Source organism: Ciona robusta, chromosome 10 (genome assembly GCF_009617815.1).
Source record: "Ciona robusta chromosome 10, ASM961781v2".
NCBI classification, from domain to species: Eukaryota; Metazoa; Chordata; class Ascidiacea; order Phlebobranchia; family Cionidae; genus Ciona; species Ciona robusta.
Genome location: NC_143244.1, coordinates 5,810,694 through 5,829,475, shown reverse-complemented (window position 1 = coordinate 5,829,475; position 18,782 = coordinate 5,810,694). Strand labels below are relative to the sequence as shown.

The window sequence follows — 18,782 nt, the reverse complement described above, 5'->3', positions numbered from 1 at the left end:
CAACAAAATGAGTGAACCATACACGACATTCATGTAAAACTTTATTTCGTTACGATTGACCAAAAACTAAAAACAATGCAAAATCCTTAAAAATTCCGTGCACGCAATCGTCTCGAGTTCTGCAAAAAACATATTTCGGTTTAGAAAAAAGTGTTATCATCGTTTAGCCTACAAACCATAAACCATTACTTACAATTTCCGTCGAGTTCCTTTAGTCATATGTTTTATTTGTCCTCAAAATACGCAAGAAATTCGTCATCGGCCGTTTCTGTAAAATTATGTATAACGTTAAAAAATGAATTAAACTTGGTAAATGTATGTGCAGTTTTGTGGAGTAAGATGGGACACCCTTTATAGCAAATAATATCAATAACTTAAGCAACGTCGTATGGGAGTCGTAAGGGTACGGTTTAATGATTCTTTGAATTTTCTTTGTTCACTACTATATGAGACGAAAAAATAGAATGAAAATGTGTATACAGTGCTGACATAGTTATAAAAATATGAATACAAAATGGAATTACCAAAAATATATACTTACTTCCCAGTGTTGCTTTAGCGGGCCTGACAAATAAAGGTAATATAGTTAATTGTAGCCTATAGAGCAATAGTAACATTGCAAGCCTATAATTAATCAAATTGCATTTATAGTAACAAGCACACAGCGTATAAACATTGAGTAGGTTATAAGGATGTTCATAATATCGTTATGTACCCATCAAAACAAAATGTTATAACCTTGAGTTTACAACAACAATTTTGTATTTGCTGGGGGTATTCAGTAGGGTGGGGGGAAGATGAAACACCCTTTCATTGTATTTTCTTGTTCAATTTAGTAGTCAACAAAAACAAACAAAGAATTATAAAACCATATCCCAACGACTCCTACAGACCGTTGTCAATTGTTTGAAACACAATTAGTATATTTGGATAGTATGTGCTAATAAAGGTGTCCCGTCTTACCCAACCCTACTATATAATGTATATAATATATATTATGAACGACGTACGCTTTAGTAGGTGGATTGCTCCATAACCACCATCTACGACGAAGTTGAGCAGCTTCAGATACTTCAACCACAAATGATGAAAGTATAATGCACATACAACATAAGAGAATGAGGCTTGAACTTTTCATCTGAAGAGAAACATTATTACAGTAGTAATAGACCATACAGTACTTACACACACATACCTTTAATTTTATATTCTTTACAGCGCCGATTGCAGTAACTAATGCCCGCGACAACAAAACAGAAATGTGAACCGATCATTGAACAGTTTTCGTGTATTTTATAGGCTTTAGCAGCCGAATTTACAAAACAACATAGAATAGGAACAGTTCAATCACGTTGACAGCAGGAGACAGCAGTATATTCTCTGTTTTCCATAGAGCTCAGATTTTTGAGAGACGTCACTATTCAAAGTGGATTTTTTCTTCGGAAATTCTATTCCTGGTTGACAATAGATAAGATCTCAATCAGTGACGTGAAATAGTTTTCCTAAGAACCTCAAACGATAGTTCTATGCTCTGCTATTTAGATAATGAAATCAACAGGAAATTCTTTAATTGCATGAATCGTGATGCAGTTTCCAGTTAAGAGTCATACGCGTTCATTCAATTAATAGCAGCTGACAACTAGACGTGGCGGGGTAAGATAGTCCATGTTTTTAATCTTTTTTCTCGTTCCATTTGGAAGTAAACAACATTTAGAATTAAACAAGTTGAATATGTTTTTATTCTCTGATTAGATGCTTTGTAATTCTACACTGACTGAGAGTAAAGTAAACTATATGTCTCTCCCGTCTCTTTATAAAAAGGCTGTGCTGTCTTAAATCGCTTCGTTCAGCAGACCCACTAAGATATCTATAGGCCCATATAGCCTTTTAACCGTTTCTGTTTGCTCATACTGCTGCATAATACATGTCTGCACAAAGGAATTAAACTTTCACTTTAAATCTTATTAAAACACGAGCAAAACAGTCTTCTCTTATTTTATACTGCTGGTTGTCAACAACACTGTTACATTAAATTTATCACCAAATAGCTTTCTTAAAATCACACTCAAATAGGTTTTAACTTCGCTTCTACAGACCCACACTGCCCCACAGTAACAAATAAAATGTTTTTTTTTTTATCAAAAAAGCGAAAAGCGTAAGAATTTGCGCGTTTATGTCCTTTCGGGCATGGAATGCCAGATGTAATCTAGTAATCAACGCGCGCAAAACGATTAAAGGTATTCGGCACACTGGATTGTATTACGACCACCCAAGTATACGGTTCACTGTTTAACTTTGTAATTTATACAGCTACGACACGCATACAATGTTACGGTAATTTTAAATTATGTATTACGCGAATATGCAAGATATATTTTGATTATGAAAGTAAGATAAAAGAAGTCACCAGCGATAAACACAAACAGTAGATATTTATATAATTTCTGCACATACAAAAAAAACTACAAATAAAGAACACACAATACTGTGGAGTAAAAATGGAATACCGTTAGCACGTATAATAGCCAATATTTTATTTCCTAATGGTGCTTTGGACAATAAACAACCTATTTTTGCGTCGTGAGGATACAGTTTTTTAATTCTGTAAACAGTAAATGTTTACTACCAAATAAGACAAGAAAAAAGAATAAAAACATTTTCGATATTAACCAACCCTACTATATATAATGTAAAACCAAATCTATAAAGATATGTGTCGTTAGGTAATCTAAATAGCAATAGCGATCGGTACTTTTTCTGGTAGCATATATTCATATGGAATATTAGATCCTTCGTTTCGGGATCGAATAATTGAAGAAAATCTTTGTAATTCATCTCTGAAGTGAACTGCAGCTCTCTGGGCAGGTTCCTCACAAAACATGTCGACGGGATAGTCGGCCATGTAGATCTATAGCATTATAATGTATTGGTTACATGAATGCTATTAAGGTAGATAGTAACCAATAACTACACCTGTTCATCTGCGTGTTTCGATAGTGCATGACACAGCGTTACTTGCATACAACTTGATGCTTTGCTTGGTAGACTTTGAAGGATCAGATCATGGCTTGCCTACATAACACAAAAAGTTAACGTACGTGGAATTAGAGCAATGCAGTTAATGTCCCAGGACTGAGAATTATGTGGGTGTTTCATGATATAAGTTTGAAGAGTAAAGGGCTTAGCAATATACAGACAGTCGTAAAACACTACTAAGAAAAGTATCGATTAAAAGGCTAATTAAACAAACGGTATTACTTGTGGCGTCAAAATATCAAACTAATTAAAGTAACGAGGGGAATTACCACAATAAAGCGCCAGTCATTCAAAAATCAACACAAAAAACTAGGCTACTGTGTTAAAATGTAAAAAGTTTAAAACACTAAAAAGCATTGGTTACAAATCGTGTCTGCAGAACACATTAAACAAACATTGTTGTTGTAACTTGTTTACCTTTCCTTTTTCAGTAGGTGGTGGCAACGCCATATTCAACGGGGAATTCGGGACATTCATACAAATATCAAACAACCCGTTAGTAACTGCAGCACTTCTAAAAGTCGCAGTAAAAATAAGGCTCACGACCAATTCGACCAGTTGTTCAGTGTTTGTTATTTCCTTTGGTAATCCTAAAAAATATCTCGATTACGTATTTCATACAGAAGAAACTTTATATCAGTGAATACTTTTGTCGTTCCCTTTTTCCCAACCCAAACCGTCATTCCGTACTTCACGAATACAATTCTGTATTTCCTCATCTCGTTTCACGTCCTAGAAATTAAATTAAAAATTCAAAAATAGTTTTAAATTTTCAAGATTAGTATAATACTGTGGGGTAAGATAGGTAACCATTAGCACCTAAATCCCACATTTCCTGTGTTTTGAACAACCAAATGAGACGAGAAAATGAGAATAAAAAAAATGTCCCATGTTACCCCACCTTACAATATATATAGATATACCAAATCACCTCATTCGATTTGTAGAAGAATCTCACGATTTTCGACACGTATTTGACCAAGCAATCCCACAGTAGAAAAGCATCTTCTCGGAAATAATAGCCAGGCAGTTTTGTACGATCAGCTGTACCATTTTCAGCAAGCAATTTCCGAATGTTTAAATCCTCATATTTAAAGTTACGAAACGATTCGCGGATGATGTGTTTTTGGGCGCCTCCGCCTGTATATTATATTAGCGTATGAATACCTGTAGCGTTGTGCGATTATACCTAAATAGGCTGTTACGATCAGTGTTAAGATAAAAATATATATATATATATATGATAAATATATTCTATATGAGTGATGGGTCCTAGGATTTACGCCAGGATTTGCTTGTTACCCCACTATTACCCTTTTTGCATGGTCACTTTTATGCGCGTAAGTACTCACATATTTACTCGCAAACGCTTATGACGTTAGGCGTGTTAACTTTGTTTTTGCGAGTAAATATGCGAGTACCTACGCGCATAAAAGTGACCATGCAAAAAGGGTATATGATGATAGAAAGAAACTGCGTAGTAATAGGACATGTGTGCGAACAATAATATATATAGTTGGGTGGGGGAAGATGGGACACCTTTAGCACATATTATCCAAACATCCTGATCGTGTTTTAAACAACTAACAACGTACTATAGGATTCATAAGAATACGGTTTATAATTCTTTGAAGTTTCTTTGTTTATTACCAAATGGGACGATAAAACAGAATAAAAAGGTGTTTCATCTTCCCCCACCCTACTATATTATGCATAACGTTCTATTATATTTCCCATAACTCACCATAAGACATCAGTTTATCCATGGCTCCCCCTGAGTTAATGAGGCAAGTACGAATGACAAGGTTTCCTGCACATGCGTACCGGAGATGAGGAAGAAGAAGCTTAAGGATTGGATGCGACTGTGAGAGACACCGGTGAACAGCCACAGCGAACGGCTCCAGGATTAAATGAGTTTGGAACAATTTTCCGACCAACTGAAAAAAGTCGTAATTTTTTATTAGATAAAATGTGCATAAATATGAGTTGGTGAAATGTTTCCGTTAGTGATAAGAACGGATTGGTAAAGATGGAATGAGTTAGCTGCTATTTACACAGAGATACATTGGATTCGTTTTGTTAACCGGTGTAGAATTGATAAAAATGAGCATTACTATAGTTTATGAATGCACCAATAAAAATATTCAAAATAAATATTCCTATCAATTATACATTGGTGGTTATTTGCAAACATAATCTGGAAGAAAACTTTTTAGGTTATACCAATTGAATATTATTTTCCACTATGCATTATAAAAAGTTTTTTTGTCATTATATTTTTTTAGAAAGTAAAAACAAAGTACAAGTCAAATTTGAATGAACATGACTATTTTACCAGTTGTACATTCGCTTCTGCATTACGGAAATAGATTTTCGCAAGCATCCAATCGCAGTCGGAATCGCTTGGGGTCCAAATCGGGTTGTTTGCCCCTGGTTGCTGCCATAGCTGGATTGCTATGGGAACCAAATTCTTCTTGCTGTTAACGTACAACAAACATATTGGTGCACATGAGAAATATGTTGTTTGGTTGATGGGACTTCTTCCACATGGCATGCCGTCGAGCATTTCAAGGTCGATGATGTAAATGTTACCGTTCTGAATTAAATGATAAAATGTGTTTTATTATACTTTATGGTTGAGGTCCAAGGACCCGAAATGCAGACCAAATTTGTCCCATTACCCCAACACCCCGAAAGCCCATTATATCCTTTCTGCAACCGGTGCCGCGACATCGAACGCGTATTAAAAATACAATGTGATAAAATTTTACTTAGTTTAGCGGCCATGATGGTTCTATTTTCCTATTAAATGTAAACATATGTTTTTAATCGCAAGCGTGTTTTAACGATTGTCGTTTATCGCTGTACCATGTAATATAACAATTTTTCAGTTTTACCCAACCAATAGTTTACCATTACTAGATTTTTAGTCACGAGTAAACTAACAGCAGAGAAACTATAAAATCACCGATTGCTAATTTAAGAATAAAACAACCAATTTTTAAAATAATATTAACTACCTTAATTTCTTGCTCTAACGATACACCACGTGTCAATTGCGAGTTTGCCATTTTATTTGTAACTGGGAATTTCTTGGGCAATTCGTCGCATCTTTTCAACAAAGTAGGATCACAACCGTTAAGTAGTTGGCGAGCGAATTCTTCGTCACGTTCCCAACTGAAGATGTCACAAGTCGTTATAGTTTTATGTGTGGATACATGTTGCATTTAATTACGTGTGGATAAATATTGTTAATAAACGTATATAGGAAAAGGGTTTCATACGCATTTGTTGGGTGAAACATCTCGACTGTGCAATTATACGTTTTGTACACAGGCTATTTTATAAGAAGTGCAACGTCATACAAAGAGAGCATTTACAAAGTATATGGAAGTTATAGCTTGTAAACTTACTTTTGTTGGAAGTCTGGTACTTTCGGCAGCTTCGGATGCATGAGAACGTTCTTAAAGTCAGCAAACTGATCCCATTTGTCCATTACCCCTGTTAACATAATTATAGTCAGTATAAATATCCAACCATTTAGCCAACACTGTAATTGTATAGTCGGAGAAAGATGGATGGTGTAAAACATAATAGTCAATATTTCCTAATCGTTTTTTTTTAACAAATAACAACGCTATTATTGGAGTCATGCTGATGATACGGTTGTACAACGCTGCAAATATTCTATATTTACCATACCAAATATAGACGATAAAAGAAAATAAAAACATGGATCATGTTGTTCAAGACTAATACATAGCATACTGATGGAGAATTTATTTTTTACCGTGGAATTTTTCCATGATATTATTCTTTCCCATTTTTTTGGTCTCTTCAAACTCCTTCAGCATACCTTCTTCAAGCCTCAGGTTACGGGGCAGGTCTTCTAAAGCGTCGCCGAAAATGTAACCTAGATAAGCGGATCGTATTCAAGCAACAACTCTATACAGTACAACATTAAAGTACTGCAGAAGATTGAACTGTTATCCAAAAGTTATCACCGCGTATTCGCGTGGTCGGAGAACTACAGTGGTTATAACACAGCAGTGTCGTTTTCCGGCCACTTGTGCAAGGACAAGGTATACACTCATACTTGCAGCATAAATTAAACAATAATACTTTAGGCTGTTTGATTCGTTTTACAACTTACTGTATATTGTAATTGGTTTGGGTGCATACGGTTTTGTATTTTATTCAAATGTGATGCTATTTGATTTACTTACCAGGTAATCCCTTTGCGTCTTCGCTTTCAGGAGATCGCCATTTGATCTCCTGTCTCTTCTTTTCAAGTTCGTGACGTCGATGGGAAAGCAGGATTGGATTCTCTTCTTGGTGAAACAACTTCGCTGTTCCAAGTGCAATGTCCACCGTACCAGTTACCCACATGTTTACAGGGAACTTATAAACAGCGTTGTCACCAGCCTTCTGTACAACAGCCGAAGTCACGAACCAATCAGCAAACATTCCCGCTTCTTCGTGTTCTAAACAACAAAACGGTTAGTGATCTGTTGTACCGAATAGACCCCAAATTGAAACGTTTTGAACGATAGTTTGAGATGGAAACACCTACACATTTTCCACTTTGTGGCAAAATTCGTGAGAACCGCCAAAAGTTTGTCAAAAAACATTCTGCAGTATATGGCTGAGGTCCTACGGAGATTTAAGCCAGGTACTTGGAATTTAGGCCACAATTGGGTCATTATCTTTAACACCCATATACCATTTACCAACCGGAATTCCACTGGTTTAGAACCTTATTTTTATCACGAAAATAATTTTGCCCCACTATAGTAGGGTGGGGAAAAGATGGAACACCTTTTCATACTATTTTTCATCCCATTTGGTAGTAGACAAAGAACATTCAATGTATATAAAACCGTATCCTCATGACTCCCATAGACCGTTGTTAATTGTTTAAAACACGATTAGAATACTTGGATATTATGTGCTAAAGGTGTCCCGTCTTCCCCACCCTACTATACATTACGATTTTATACTTACTAATGGTAAGAATGACTGGCTTGCCGATATCTTCCAGTTTAACTTTAAATTTATCGACACTACCACGTTCGAAGTCATCATGAAACGAGTTATCTAACTTTGCCAAACTCGTCTTCTCACCGCTCGCCCCCGTCATGGCAATGTAGACGTTTGAATCGGTACCAGCGTACTTCATAGCACCGGTCTGTAGAAATATTAAAGCATATGTAATTATAAAAGAAGTAGCCTGGGTGATAAGCCAACTATGGCCTACATTCCAGATTTCCCGGCGTGACTTAACAAAATAAATTTTATGGGCGATTCGTACGTTCTCTTGTACGCAAAATATGGATATACGCATTACAGAAATCTATATATCAGTTTAAATGTTGTACAATAACTTACAGCGAAATATTGTTATAGCCTTGAGTCAATTTAGATTAGAATTGAATCAAGAAACAGGTTACAACCATCAAATATTACAAAAATAAGTGTCATACCAACGTTTCCAGTCACAATAAAATGAATACGTAAAGTTTCACAAAAAAAGAATACATTTACACAACATGCATAACTTTAAAGGTAAAAGCTACAAAATATAACAAGTATATTTACCGTTACAGTCACGTGATAGACGATCCTTGGTCCTTCGTCCTTGAATGGGTTCGGTGGCAGAAGGTGGTTCATGGCGTTTGATCTCATCGAGCGAAAGTTTTCCAACATTTTTTCGGTGTTTTGAATACCCTGAAAGAACTTAAAGAAAAATAACTAGTAGTAGATTTTCGAAGCGTTGTAGTAGGAGTCGAGCACCTTTTGTCCTGCTAAAAAGTCAGAATGCATGTTGCGAGTAACTGTACGCTTATATATTGTTGTTGAAGGATTAAAACTTTATTTTGAGTCGACATATTGCACTTAATGTTTACCGTATTGCGTCACAAGGCGATTAACTGCTATTATTCTGGATTAAAGCGAGAACAAAACAAATTGATTGAGTGTAAATACATTTCGCTTTCTAAATTTATAATATAGTAAGCTAAATTGTTTCTGGTCAAAAATAGAACTCAATTTCAGAAATCATTTTAAACAATATTTTTAATTAGGAAACGTATAACGTGTTAATAGTATACAATATAAATTTCGAGGCATTTCAGGATTTAAAAGATGAATAAAATTACAGAAAAACATGTAAATAGGCTGTACAATTAAAGTTTTTAGTAGAACAGTGCATATATGTCGAGGTAAAAACAATTAAAAATATCACCAAAACCTAAACAACCGTTTATTCAAGTCTCACAGTTCTATAACACCCAGTCCTCCTTTATCATGTCAGCTGCTTTCTCTCCGATCATGTAACAAGGGGCTTGTGTGTTTGCTGATGGAATACTAGGCATTACTGAAGCATCAGCCACTCGTAGGCCGTTCACTTTATAAACCCTGTATAAGATTTATTTCATTATTTTTTAAAGCGTACAATTCTGTAAATAGTATTTGTTTACGACTAAAGGGGACGATAAAAGAGAGTGGACTATCTTATCCCAACCCCTAACTAGTTTCTGGTTACTTCTGCGCGTCGTGAAAAACATGGAGTAGTTTGGGGTAAAATGGCGCACGTGTAGGGGTAAGATGATACATATAGGGGAAAGATAGTACATTTATCGGGGCAGGGTGGTACATGTATCGGAGTAAGATGAAACACGAGTTGAGGCAAGATAGCACACGTGTTGGGGTAAGATGGTAGAACACTGCCAATAGCGACTTACTTTAACCGTGGATCGACCACCGCCATGACGTCATCCTTTGACCCGATCTTTGCCGTTCCAACAGGATGATATATTGTTAATGTAATCAACCGTATCACACATTCATAGAATTTATCTGACCTAAAAGACATTTCATGTAAGATGTTTTTATATGGCCGTGTTACAACGACGGTTGTTACCCCACCAAGCGAGGGTAAATATTTGCATTTATTTAAAAAAAACTACCTTGGGCTGGTTTCGTTCCCGCAACCGTAGTATCCGAACTCCAGTTTGGCGTCAACTGATTTAAATGCCTCTGTTTGTTCTAGCGCTTCGTTTTTCCGCATTGCTGAAAGTTTTTGTTAAATTATTTAGCGTTGCAAATATAATAAATTTCTCTATACAGAGCATACATGGCTATCGAAAGAGCCTTTACAGTTTGCAACAAAAACAAGGTTATTTTAATTTAAATATTATGCCGGTTGGAGAAAAAATGATTGTAACTTATTTATCCTTGTATGGCAACAACAGTCGTTACAACACAGGTACTCTGTATCGCACGTTATACGATTTATTACATTTTAAAATTACCAATACAACATAACTTACCTGCTATTAATATTTCAACGTCTCTCTTATCAGTTAAATATTGCGGATCAATCAGAGGATGGTCTTTATAGTTTGAACTTTTTAGACGTATCGTCCCAACACTGTGTGGACGGACAAGACCAGTCTGTATTAAGAAGTGCGCTGTGGTTTCAGCATTTTGGGTCACTCTCCATTTTTCTATTCTCTTCATATGCTGTTAAAAAGATTTTATCATCTGTTTTACTGTTTTAGTTTTTATCTATATTATTTTTATGCTTAATTGAACAAAAAAATGAACAAAGATTCAGACTCACAACTAACCTCAGCGTCAAGATTTAGCAGATCTGATATCATGTTCATGGTCATACCAAAGTCCCATCTTGCGCTCTGTACAATTAACTGAATATCTGGCCTACAGCGAAAAAAAGTATATGAATAAATGTAACTTATTTAAAGACAGTCTTTATATAACACGGATGTTCTGTTTCATATACACCTCGTGCCGGCTTACGAGTTACCACATATATGTAACTTTAAACGTATTTTTTGGATATTTTTACACCTTGATACTTGATACTTGGCATGAGAAAATGTGAATTGGATGCGAAAACTTTAAAGTCGTACCTTCCCTCTTTAGCGAGATGGGAACGAATGAATGCGTTAGCTTCTACACCACCAGAACTCAACAGAGGGCCACTGGATGTAAATATGTAGGGAAGGATACCAAGCAGAGGCTGTAATGTAGAACAGTGTAAAAACAGTATATAAATGCAATAAACCTATTTTTATATACGAGGCCATTTACAGCATTACCTATCAAACACGTTTGCAAATATTCTTTGTTTACTACCAAATGGGACGATAAATAAGAATAAAACATGAACTATTTTACCCACCCTATACAATACTTCCCCTGTAGATTCAATCGTTAATAAAAAACATTGTTTTAATATATTTAGTTTTCTATTCTACCGTATATATGTCCAGCGAAGATCTTGGCGGTAATTTGGTTGCATAGAAAGGAGCAGGGACCATCACGTGATCTTGGAGATTAGATCCGACTCCTGGAAGGTCAGCAATCGCATTTATCTGAAAGTGAATGAATGAAAGGATACATGTGTATGTAACTTGTTTATGCTCGCGTGGTGGGGCAACGCCGATCCTTATAACACGACGGGTGTTCGATTTTTTTACAAGTCTTGAGCGCTTATACGAGTAACTGTTTGTATAACTGTATAAAAAAAGACATTACTCTGTCTAAAAATAGACATCACTCCAACGAAAGGATAAAAAGTAGGCCGATCATTATCACAACGTACCCCCAAATCTTTAAGATGTTGTTTGGGTCCAACCCCTGATAACATGAGAAGATGGGGAGTCCCCACAGCACCCCCGCTCACTATAACTTCCTTCCTCGCTCTAACTTTGACTTCTACGTCATCTCTGACGTAGATTACTCCCGATGCTCGCTTTCTTCTGTCTTCTTCCTCCTCGAACACTATCTGGCGCACGTGAGCGCGACCAATGACGTGTAAGCGATGACGTCTATTAAAACGACGTCACAAAGTTTATAAAAAATATAAAACAAAATGTAAAAAATCTTTTTAATTTTGAAAAAATTGTAATCATTTTGATTTAGAAATATTACCTCTCATGTATAATTGGCCTTAAGTAGCTTGTAGCAGAGTTCTGACGCTGTGCGTTCCAGATAGTTGTTTGACTATATGCGATACCTTCAGGATTCTTGCCATTATAATCGGATGTGGCGAGACCTGGAATAAGACTCTATTTACGGTATCTAGTTGGATGCCTTAGTATTAGGCTGTTATGCTCTTCAGATGAGAAATTAAAGTGACAAAAAAACATAAACTGAAGAATATTGGGATTATATTATTATTTATCTCGTCGAATGCAGTAACAAGGTTCAGATTAAATAAAGCTACGAAGAGAAAGAAACGACAGTCGACAGTCAATCTATCTGAGTAAAAAAGTTTAAAAAAACTTGCCGCTAAATCACGATTTCAAGTTGTCCTATAACCAGGTACACTGCCTCGCAAGTAAGAATTACCACTTAAATTAATTGTAAAATCCTCATAATTGTAAAATCTTAATACCTATTTGTTGTCCCGCTTTCACAAACAACTCCGTCACGAAATGCAAGTAAGGATAAGAAAGTTTCAGTGGCCCATCTTTCCCTCTCAGCTCACCGTCACCGCCGACGCTCGTAGCATTCTCCAGCTTTTTAAAGTAGGGAAGAACATCCTTATAATTCCATCCAGAAGCGCCCATGGTTTCCCATTCATCAAAGTCATGTTTACTCCCTCTCGCGTACACCATAAAGTTAAGACTGCTGGTCCCACCAAGCACTTTTCCACGTGGCCACGAGCTTTCCTGAACGGTTATGCGAAAATGTATTGAAAATATGCGATCTTAAAGCAATATTTTAAGGCTTCTGCAGCGCCACGTGCTTATTAAATGAATAAATGTAATTTTTTTATTGATTTAGTCGTGTGAAGGGGCAACGACAGTCGTTATAACACGGGTGTTCGGTTTCATACACCTCGTACACACTTACGAGTTATTGCGTATATGTAAAAACCACCTATTGAAGCAGTTGCCATGAAGTGTCTTGTCCAAGGACAAATACGTCCACATTAGTAGCAGTATCGAGCCTCGAACTCACTAACTCTGGGCTACAGCAGCTGGCACGCTAACCATTTTCTTGCCGATGAATAGGTTAAGGAGAGAAACAGCTTACTTGATTTGTCAGTCCAAGACACGCCTGTTTCTGCGATACCGTTTTATACATCCAATCCGCTGAAGATTTTTGTGTTTGGCCACACATGGCAGGAATTGAAATCAGTGGATTCGGTGCGTCATCATCGCCGGCCTCCACAACGAGAACTCTAAACCACAAGGTCAATGCAAATATTTGTTTGGCGAAAACAGTGCTAGAGTTCATGCTTACGTGACGTTTGGTGATTCTGTAAGACGGCTTGCAATCACATTGCCACTTGTTCCACTGCCAACTGTGGAAGCACAAGTTCGTATTATTGATTTGATATGAATAATTAAATAAATTAATGTAACTTATTGATTCTTGCGTGGCTGGGAAATGACAGTCGTTATAATAACATGGGTGTTCTGTTTCATACACCTTGCGTCCGCTTACGAGCTGTGATGTCTCAACTTTGTAAGTAATTTTCTTGGAAGAGTTTTTTGTACTGTATTGTGGCTGAAAATTTAAACAGTTCATAATGAAGCACTGTGTTACAGCCATAGTAGCAACGTCGAGCCTTAAACCCGTAAACTATCGGATAGAGACACGCTAACTACTTTGCCACCGCACGCGTCAAATTTCCAAGCGTCTGCAATCTGCATGATAACGTTACGCTCCAGTAGGAGCAGGGTATTTATTTATATGACGTATTTTATTGCGTCACATGCGTTGAACTGCACATATTATCGTACAGTACAAATGAACCAACTCTGGCCTTGGTCTCAGTTTCCATGACGTGCCACGCTGGTGGTCTTTACTGGGAAAACGTACAGTTTACTGTCCTAATCATAACATCAGTTATGATTTAAATAACGAGCTTATTACAATACCAACTAACTTGTTTTAGATTTCAAACCGTACTTACCTATTATAAAGTCGTATTCCTCGTTTGGCGTGTCGATAGTAATCTTATAGTATCGTTTCAACAAGCTTGGTAGTGTTGCAAGTATTAAACCAAACACAATACATTTTCTTATGAACGACATTACTAAGCCTACACGTCTTGTACATAGCCTGTTATCCGCCTGACATTCAAAACATACATTTGAAATACCGCTTTATGCATGTACCTAACTACCAGTTAGTGCTAGCAAAACCTAAAAACACTACTCATGCTAATAGCGTGCTGTAACGGTAACGCTCTTATGCTAGACTCTAGAGCTAAAAGCAACTATTTGCAGACACGCGGTCAAACAAAACCTGTCTGCAAGCGGGTGTGAAAGATCGGTTGATAATGTAAGCGTAGGTCAGTTGAGTTCATTTGGCTAAAATCAGTCGTCCCTTTCGGCGCGTTCTTTCAAACGTCGTGTTAAATACTATGATGTTCGGGGAAATGCGTTGTTAATAATGAAGAAAGTTATACATTGTCCATAACATGTTCACCTTAGTAGCGTATCTTTATAAATTACCAAGTCGTTTTAGTATGAAGTCATTTGGTGAAAAAGAAACTGGAACATATGAACGTACCGTTATCACCTAAATCTCATATTCCCTTATCGTGTTTTGAACAAATACTACCGCTGTTTTGTACTCCTAAGAATACAGTTATTACATTATTCTGTAAACTTTCTTTGTAGGACCGGAAAATGTCCCATCTTACCCCACCCTTCTATAATTTTTTTAAATTAATTTTTCATGTAGTTATAGCATTAACACGCGTACAAAACAGGTTTAACCAACGAAAACACTGGGTAGGGTGTAGGTTCTAAATTTTAGAATTTACATAAAACGTAGATGGAGTCTGAGTATATCATAATATACATACACAGCATAAACAAACAATCATACAGTTCATACGCAGCAGTATAAGTACACGTCATACCTTTGCATGCAGTTTGGAGACTGTATTTTTATTTAGTTCAGTGTTTACGTTCTGACTTGTAAGGGAAATTTAAAACATGTTTTTGGTACCCGTTGTGTTTCTGGTGTTTTGCTTTCTTCGTGGAGGAAATTGTTGCGAACAGTGGGAAACAGCTAGCAGTGCTAATACAGAACATTCTACTAATTGTATATTTAAATGGAATGTTACGAAAACCACTTTGTTTTGCTCGGCTAATTTAACGCAGAAAAAAAACGGAGTATGAGGTTATACAGCCTGTGCCACAGCTGGGTTGGACTTGCTTTTATCACAGCGGATTGGACAATTGTACCGGTCAGTGTCCTGCTAGTGTTGTGACCGTTGTATCTGGGTGTACTAAAGGCAATACCGTATGGTGTAAATTTCAATACAAAAAGAAAGCGTGTAACGAGTTCAAATGGGGTGAATGGTTTGTAAACATAAGTTGTCCTATGGAAGCAAAAATCGAGAATCAATCTAATAAAACCTTAACAAGAAAATGCTATGACTGTGATGATAGAGAAGTAAACGTAAAATATTGCTCAGCGTTGAATATTATTGACAATTCATCCACGAAAACAGAAGCTTGTACTGGGTTGGTCAGCCCAACTTGGACAACTTGGGAACCACAAGCTTGTATAGCTAATAACTCATGTGATGGCAATGGTACTCAAACCTGGACGCGCAAATGCACCTATAGTGATGGAACAGAAGCCGTTGAAACTAAATACTGCTCGCAAGGGAATTTCAGTGAAAGTCGGTCTTGCACTGCTGTAGTAAAAATTTGCACAACAGTTGATACAACAACAGTAATAAACTATCTAAGTGAAAACAGATTTACATCTGTTATTGTACCAGTTATAGTGGGCGTAAGCTCGGGAGTTTTTATCATTTTAGTTGGTGTCGTTATTGCATATTTGCTTTACAAAAGACGACGCCCGCAACAGCAGTGCTTAAATGCAGAACCCCCTGTAACGGTTGCACCAATGGAAAATATAGATACATCTATTACCAATACAGAAACGGCACCTGAAGGTGTATATGAATATGATAAAACATATACCGAACCAAAACAAAAGTCGTTTCAGCCAGATGAATTATAAACGCGTGTAAATTTAAACGGACTTGTACGTCTACTGCAATTTTAGATTGTTAAGTATTAATTTAAAACGAGTAAAATTTCGTGAGATTTACTTTTATATTTTATTACGAAGATAATAATAAATGTATTTGATTCCAACGAAGTGTGGGAATTGGACCTAACCAAACGAATATTGTAGCGTTGTATATTAATAAAACACAGACTGGTCCGCAGCCATCTCCGTTTTAACCACAACCAATCAAATCATCCGCTATGTACGTTAAGTTTCGGTAACAAAGTATTTTTAAGACGCTCGTCCAAGCACTATACAGTAGGGTGGGGGGGGGAACCTTTATTACATAATAAATATCCTGATGGTGTTGTAACCAATCAAGAAGGGTCTATGGGAGTCGCTAGGATGCGGTTTCATAATTATTTAAACGTTCTATATTTACTGCCAAATGGGACGAGAAAATTGATCGAAAAGGTGTCCCATGTCCCCCCACCCTATACTAATACCAGACAAGATGCATAAAATTAACTCCAAATTGAGCGATTGAATTGCTTAAAAACAAGATGGCTGCTTACCAATTTGTATTTAGATATTGGCTCATCGTTGTGATGAATATATCGGTTGCTCCTGCAAAATATTAAAAAGGTGATTACAATGTTTGGTATACTGCATGCCCACACATTTAAGTTATAGTATCTTGTTTTACGTAAGAGGATACACTGCTAAGAATAGACAACATAAACAGAGATTTATTTTAGTAAGCTTTGTGGGTGTTTTTATAAAATAATTATAAAATAAACATGCGATTAAATTTGGCGCGCATGCAGCTAGGATAAGGAACTAAATACAGGCCTATATATGTTTCCTGCAGCTGACTATCTATGTATTCTTTACATTAGAATATTGAAGCGTAAGCATCAGAGGCCACTTTGAGAAAATGAGATTCCTGTCAAAAGATGTGTTTTTATTGGTGGTTGTTCAGTTGTATGGTACATACGGCTGCGCCAAATGGGAAATAGCAAGCAGTGTAAATGATGGACCTTATACTGACAGCAATTGCGCTTTATTTAAATGGCATGTGAATAGAACAAGCTCATTTTGCTCAGCTGATCTCAGGACGAGAAAAACTGAATATAAAGTTACACATTTAGAAGCAAAATCTGGTTGGACATGCAGACATAACCATTTAAGTGCTTGTAGTGGTGTTTGTAATGAAAATACAGTCACTGTGAACCCCTATTGTGAGTCACAAGACTCCGTGCCAGAAACAATGTCTTGCTCCTTTCAATACACGAAGAAAACATGCAACCAGTACGCATGGGGCAGTTGGATTGTGAGTGTAAGTTGTCCTGCGTTGCCTAAAATTGAAAATTCTCCGAGCAAGACATTACTGCGGAAATGCCTCGACTGTGACGGTATAGCAGTTAATGAGAAATACTGCGTGGCGTCAAATATTATTCATACATCATCTACGAAGACAGAAGCTTGTACTGGGTTGGTCAGCCCAACATGGACAACTTGGGAACCACAAGGTTGTATAGCCAACAACCCATGTGATGGCAAAGGTTCTCAAACCTTGACACGCAAATGCACCTATAGTGACGGAACAGAAGCAAGCGCCACTACATATTGTTCACAAGGAGTGTCCAGTGAAGTTCGTTCATGTATTGTGGCTTGTGCGACTTTAGCAGCAAAAACAACAACCAGACCTAACTTGCAGCAAAGTATAGACCCGACTACGGTTTCTACAGTTAAAAATATTGAAATGACAGAAATTACTAGAACAACAACCAGCAAATACTATGATTCTGTTGTCGCTACCGCATCTAACACCACTTTCAACTTATTATCAACTGTTTCAGTAAATGCAACACCACAACCTACAAGTCGCAGTTCAACCATGCTGCCTTTGATTGTCTCCCTTTCTGGTTTCGCTTTTCTTTGCGCTGTCGGCATTGTAGTACTGCTATGTAAACGAGGGAAACTTCCTCAGAATGTTTCTGTTGATCGAGCCAGTAACTTGGACACGGGCAACAGAGAGACCAACCTCAACCAAGTTTCGGCAGATCCCACATTTGTACATGAGCAGGAAAATAAGAACGAATCTACATATGACGATGTTTTAGTGCAGCAGGTTCCAGATGTGAATTCGCTGTATGCCACTGTGATTAAAACAAGAATGTAATTTATTTAAACCAGTGTGTGTACCTATCCTAATTCGGTATACTTTAAGCTTCATGAATAAATTAATTAAACTTGCTTAATTCAAGCGTGGCCGGAAAATGACAGCATAGTTATAACGGATGTTCCGTCTTATTCACCTCGTGCCCACTTATAGCTACTACATACGTTACTTTATTGGTGATTATTAATATTAAAATATAGTTACAAGCACTAAATTGTGCAATAATTTGTTTATGCACTTCTATATATACATATCCCAATGCATAACATCTGAAGTGTTACCAGTTCTTGGAATATTACATATACTCGTGTTATGAGTCACGTAGTATTGCCATATTAGGTGTATTTATAAGCGCATTCGTATTTGCATTTCTCGTTGTCGGTTTGCGTCGTATATACGAACCAGTATTTTTTTAATACTATAAAATAAAGTATACAAAAATATTTTAAAGAATGTATGGCGAATTTATAAGAGAGTAAAATAACATAACGGGTGATCATAGAGGGGTGGGAAAGACGGGATAACTTTAATGTTTTTCATC

At 36.7% G+C, this 18,782-nt stretch overlaps 3 protein-coding genes and 1 pseudogene across 3 annotated transcripts; 2 read left to right on the top strand and 2 right to left on the bottom strand.

Moving 5' to 3' along the window:
• Window positions 1-24: 24 nt before the first annotated feature.
• Window positions 25-8,770, bottom strand: LOC149729965 (polyunsaturated fatty acid 5-lipoxygenase-like). Its single transcript, XM_089887207.1, has 17 exons — window positions 8,635-8,770; window positions 8,041-8,224; window positions 7,263-7,520; window positions 6,827-6,949; window positions 6,450-6,537; window positions 6,057-6,213; window positions 5,372-5,632; window positions 4,781-4,973; window positions 3,968-4,176; window positions 3,684-3,768; window positions 3,454-3,626; window positions 2,974-3,072; window positions 1,196-2,908; window positions 1,011-1,138; window positions 542-564; window positions 194-268; window positions 25-119 (listed from the first exon to the last, which is right to left on the bottom strand). Exons 1-13 carry the CDS (start codon window positions 8,740-8,742, stop codon window positions 2,729-2,731), a joined length of 2,118 nt encoding a protein of 705 aa, XP_089743333.1. The 5' UTR covers window positions 8,743-8,770; the 3' UTR covers window positions 25-119; window positions 194-268; window positions 542-564; window positions 1,011-1,138; window positions 1,196-2,728.
• A 97-nt stretch (window positions 8,771-8,867) lies between these two features.
• Window positions 8,868-14,713, bottom strand: LOC149729964 (uncharacterized). Its single transcript, XM_089887208.1, has 13 exons — window positions 13,991-14,713; window positions 13,315-13,375; window positions 13,105-13,252; window positions 12,461-12,737; window positions 11,995-12,118; window positions 11,666-11,891; window positions 11,319-11,435; window positions 10,971-11,080; window positions 10,668-10,758; window positions 10,368-10,560; window positions 10,005-10,107; window positions 9,780-9,899; window positions 8,868-9,453 (listed from the first exon to the last, which is right to left on the bottom strand). Exons 1-13 carry the CDS (start codon window positions 14,109-14,111, stop codon window positions 9,318-9,320), a joined length of 1,827 nt encoding a protein of 608 aa, XP_089743334.1. The 5' UTR covers window positions 14,112-14,713; the 3' UTR covers window positions 8,868-9,317.
• A 222-nt stretch (window positions 14,714-14,935) lies between these two features.
• LOC149729963 (uncharacterized) lies at window positions 14,936-16,249 on the top strand (annotated as a pseudogene).
• Window positions 16,250-16,365: 116 nt separating this feature from the next.
• LOC149729962 (uncharacterized) lies at window positions 16,366-18,634 on the top strand. The gene has a single exon (XM_089887210.1). The coding sequence runs from the start codon at window positions 16,994-16,996 to the stop codon at window positions 18,239-18,241; it is 1,248 nt and encodes a 415-aa protein (XP_089743336.1). The 5' UTR covers window positions 16,366-16,993; the 3' UTR covers window positions 18,242-18,634.
• Window positions 18,635-18,782: the final 148 nt, after the last annotated feature.